The sequence below is a fragment of the Bison bison genome, unplaced genomic scaffold, assembly GCF_000754665.1.
Source record: "Bison bison bison isolate TAMUID 2011002044 unplaced genomic scaffold, Bison_UMD1.0 scf7180017864302, whole genome shotgun sequence".
Taxonomy (NCBI): Eukaryota; Metazoa; Chordata; class Mammalia; order Artiodactyla; family Bovidae; genus Bison; species Bison bison.
Window position 1 is genome coordinate 340,690 of NW_011494874.1, and position 1,919 is coordinate 342,608.

General features: G+C 63.3%; 1 protein-coding gene across 1 annotated transcript in view; it reads left to right on the top strand.

Moving 5' to 3' along the window:
* Window positions 1-1,919, top strand: part of PPP1R13B (protein phosphatase 1, regulatory subunit 13B) — a 43,300-nt gene that overhangs the window by 40,391 nt on the left and 990 nt on the right. The window contains exons 17-19 of the mRNA XM_010851408.1: window positions 1-105; window positions 689-855; window positions 1,743-1,916. The exon at window positions 1-105 is cut by the window's left edge and continues 9 nt beyond it. Of these exons, the coding sequence (XP_010849710.1) occupies window positions 1-105; window positions 689-855; window positions 1,743-1,916 (446 nt within the window). The remainder of the gene's footprint in view (window positions 106-688; window positions 856-1,742; window positions 1,917-1,919) is intronic.

The window sequence follows — 1,919 nt, forward strand, 5'->3', positions numbered from 1 at the left end:
GGGCATCACCCCCCTGCACAACGCCGTCTGTGCCGGCCACCACCACATCGTGCGGTTCCTGCTGGACTTTGGGGTCAACGTGAACGCTGCCGACAGCGACGGCTGGTGAGGCCCCGGGGTGGGTGGGGGCAGAGGAGGAAAGGAGACAGGACGGCCGCGCCCGGCCGCGCCTCCTCCCCGCCACCTCTGTTCTCGCGTTGGTTTTGCCAAAGGCTCCGCTGTGATCATGCCTGTCACACGGCTGACCACGGAACCATTTGTTCTCAAGCGGCCAGAAAGCCTGTGTGGAGGGACCCGTGCCGTTGACTGTGAGCCTCAGGCCGCAGTCTGTGCCGCCGCCTGTGAACATCTGTTTCTTTATATTGTGGTAACGTACAGCCGTTACCATCACAGCTGCTGTGAGGGCCATGTCCACGGTGTGAGGGCATGTTCACGTCACACCACAAACAGGCACTTTACAGGTTGCTTCTCGGTCCGCTCACCACCCAGCCTTTTGAGGTGTGGGTGTGGTGTGTTGGGGGCGGTGTGTGTGTATGTACAGTCTGTGTGTCCGTTGTAAAAGTGGGCGTAGAATCAGGTCCCTGCAAAGGCAGCAACACAGCAGCTGGCTGGGTCGTGAGCGCGTGCCCTGCAGGCCGCCCGGGACCTGGGCCGCGGGCAGGATGTGAGGCTGCCCTGTGCCCCCCAGGACGCCCCTGCACTGCGCCGCCTCTTGCAACAGCGTCCACCTCTGCAAGCAGCTGGTGGAGAGCGGCGCCGCCATCTTCGCCTCCACCATCAGCGACATCGAGACGGCTGCGGACAAGTGCGAGGAGATGGAGGAGGGCTATATCCAGTGCTCCCAGTTTCTATACGGTAAGGGCGTGGGCACATGCCCTCGGGTGCCGTTCCTGGGCCGCGGTGGGTACGCACCATGCCACTGCCTGGGCCAAGAGAAGCCCTGAGTTCACCCTTGGGGAAGCCCAGTCTGTCTCCGGGGAACAGAGGTCACTACGGCCCTTGGGCTCATCCCTGAAGACCTGTCACATTCTCATGGTCAGGATTCCATGCTGAGTTGCTCAAAACAAAGTCTTCCCCTCTCTGCCAGATGTTCTCTGTGCAGAGGAGGGGGACAGGGTGGCCAGGATGCCCTGGGCACGCAGCAGCCCGGAGCGAGGCCTCGAGGGTGGCGTCCCGGGTGGTCTCAGTCCCCACTCCATGGACAGTGACGCACAGCAGGGCAGTGCCCCAGGCCCAGCCCCCAGGACAGGCTGTGCGGGGGGCGGGGGACGCCTGTGCCGGGAGGCGGCAGCCTGTCGCTCTGGTGGAGCGTGCTTCCCGCCCCCGAGCGGCACACAGGTATTCAATCATGGGCTTGTGAGTTCTAAGTTTCACCCTAAGAAACACCACCTTTTTTTCTCCCTGGAGAAGAGCACAGTGACCCACTCCAGTGTTCTTGCCTGGAGAATCCCGTGGACAGAGGAGGCTGGTGGGCCAAGTTACTTAGGGTTGCAGAGTCGGACACGACTGAAGCAACTTAGCATGAACACACCTTTGCTTCTGGACGTGAAGCTTCTGCCGCGGGCCTCTTCCTGGGACATGGAAGGGACTGGTGGCGTTATTCTGGGGGCCGCAGCCGGCCCAGCCTCTAAGCGCTCCGCTGCAGCCCCAGCGGGATGCCCGAGGCCAGCGGCGTCTCCGAGCCTGGTGCGGGCCCTCAGCAGCCTGCCCTGCAGACCTGACTGTCGGCTCTCCTGTCCCAGGCGTGCAGGAGAAGCTGGGCGTGATGAACAAAGGCGTGGTGTATGCCCTGTGGGCCTATGAGGCCCAGAACAGCGACGAGCTGACCTTCCGCGAAGGGGATGCGCTCACCATTCTGCGGCGCAAGGACGAGGTCGAGACCGACTGGTGGTGGGCTCGCCTCGGGGACCGGGAGGGCT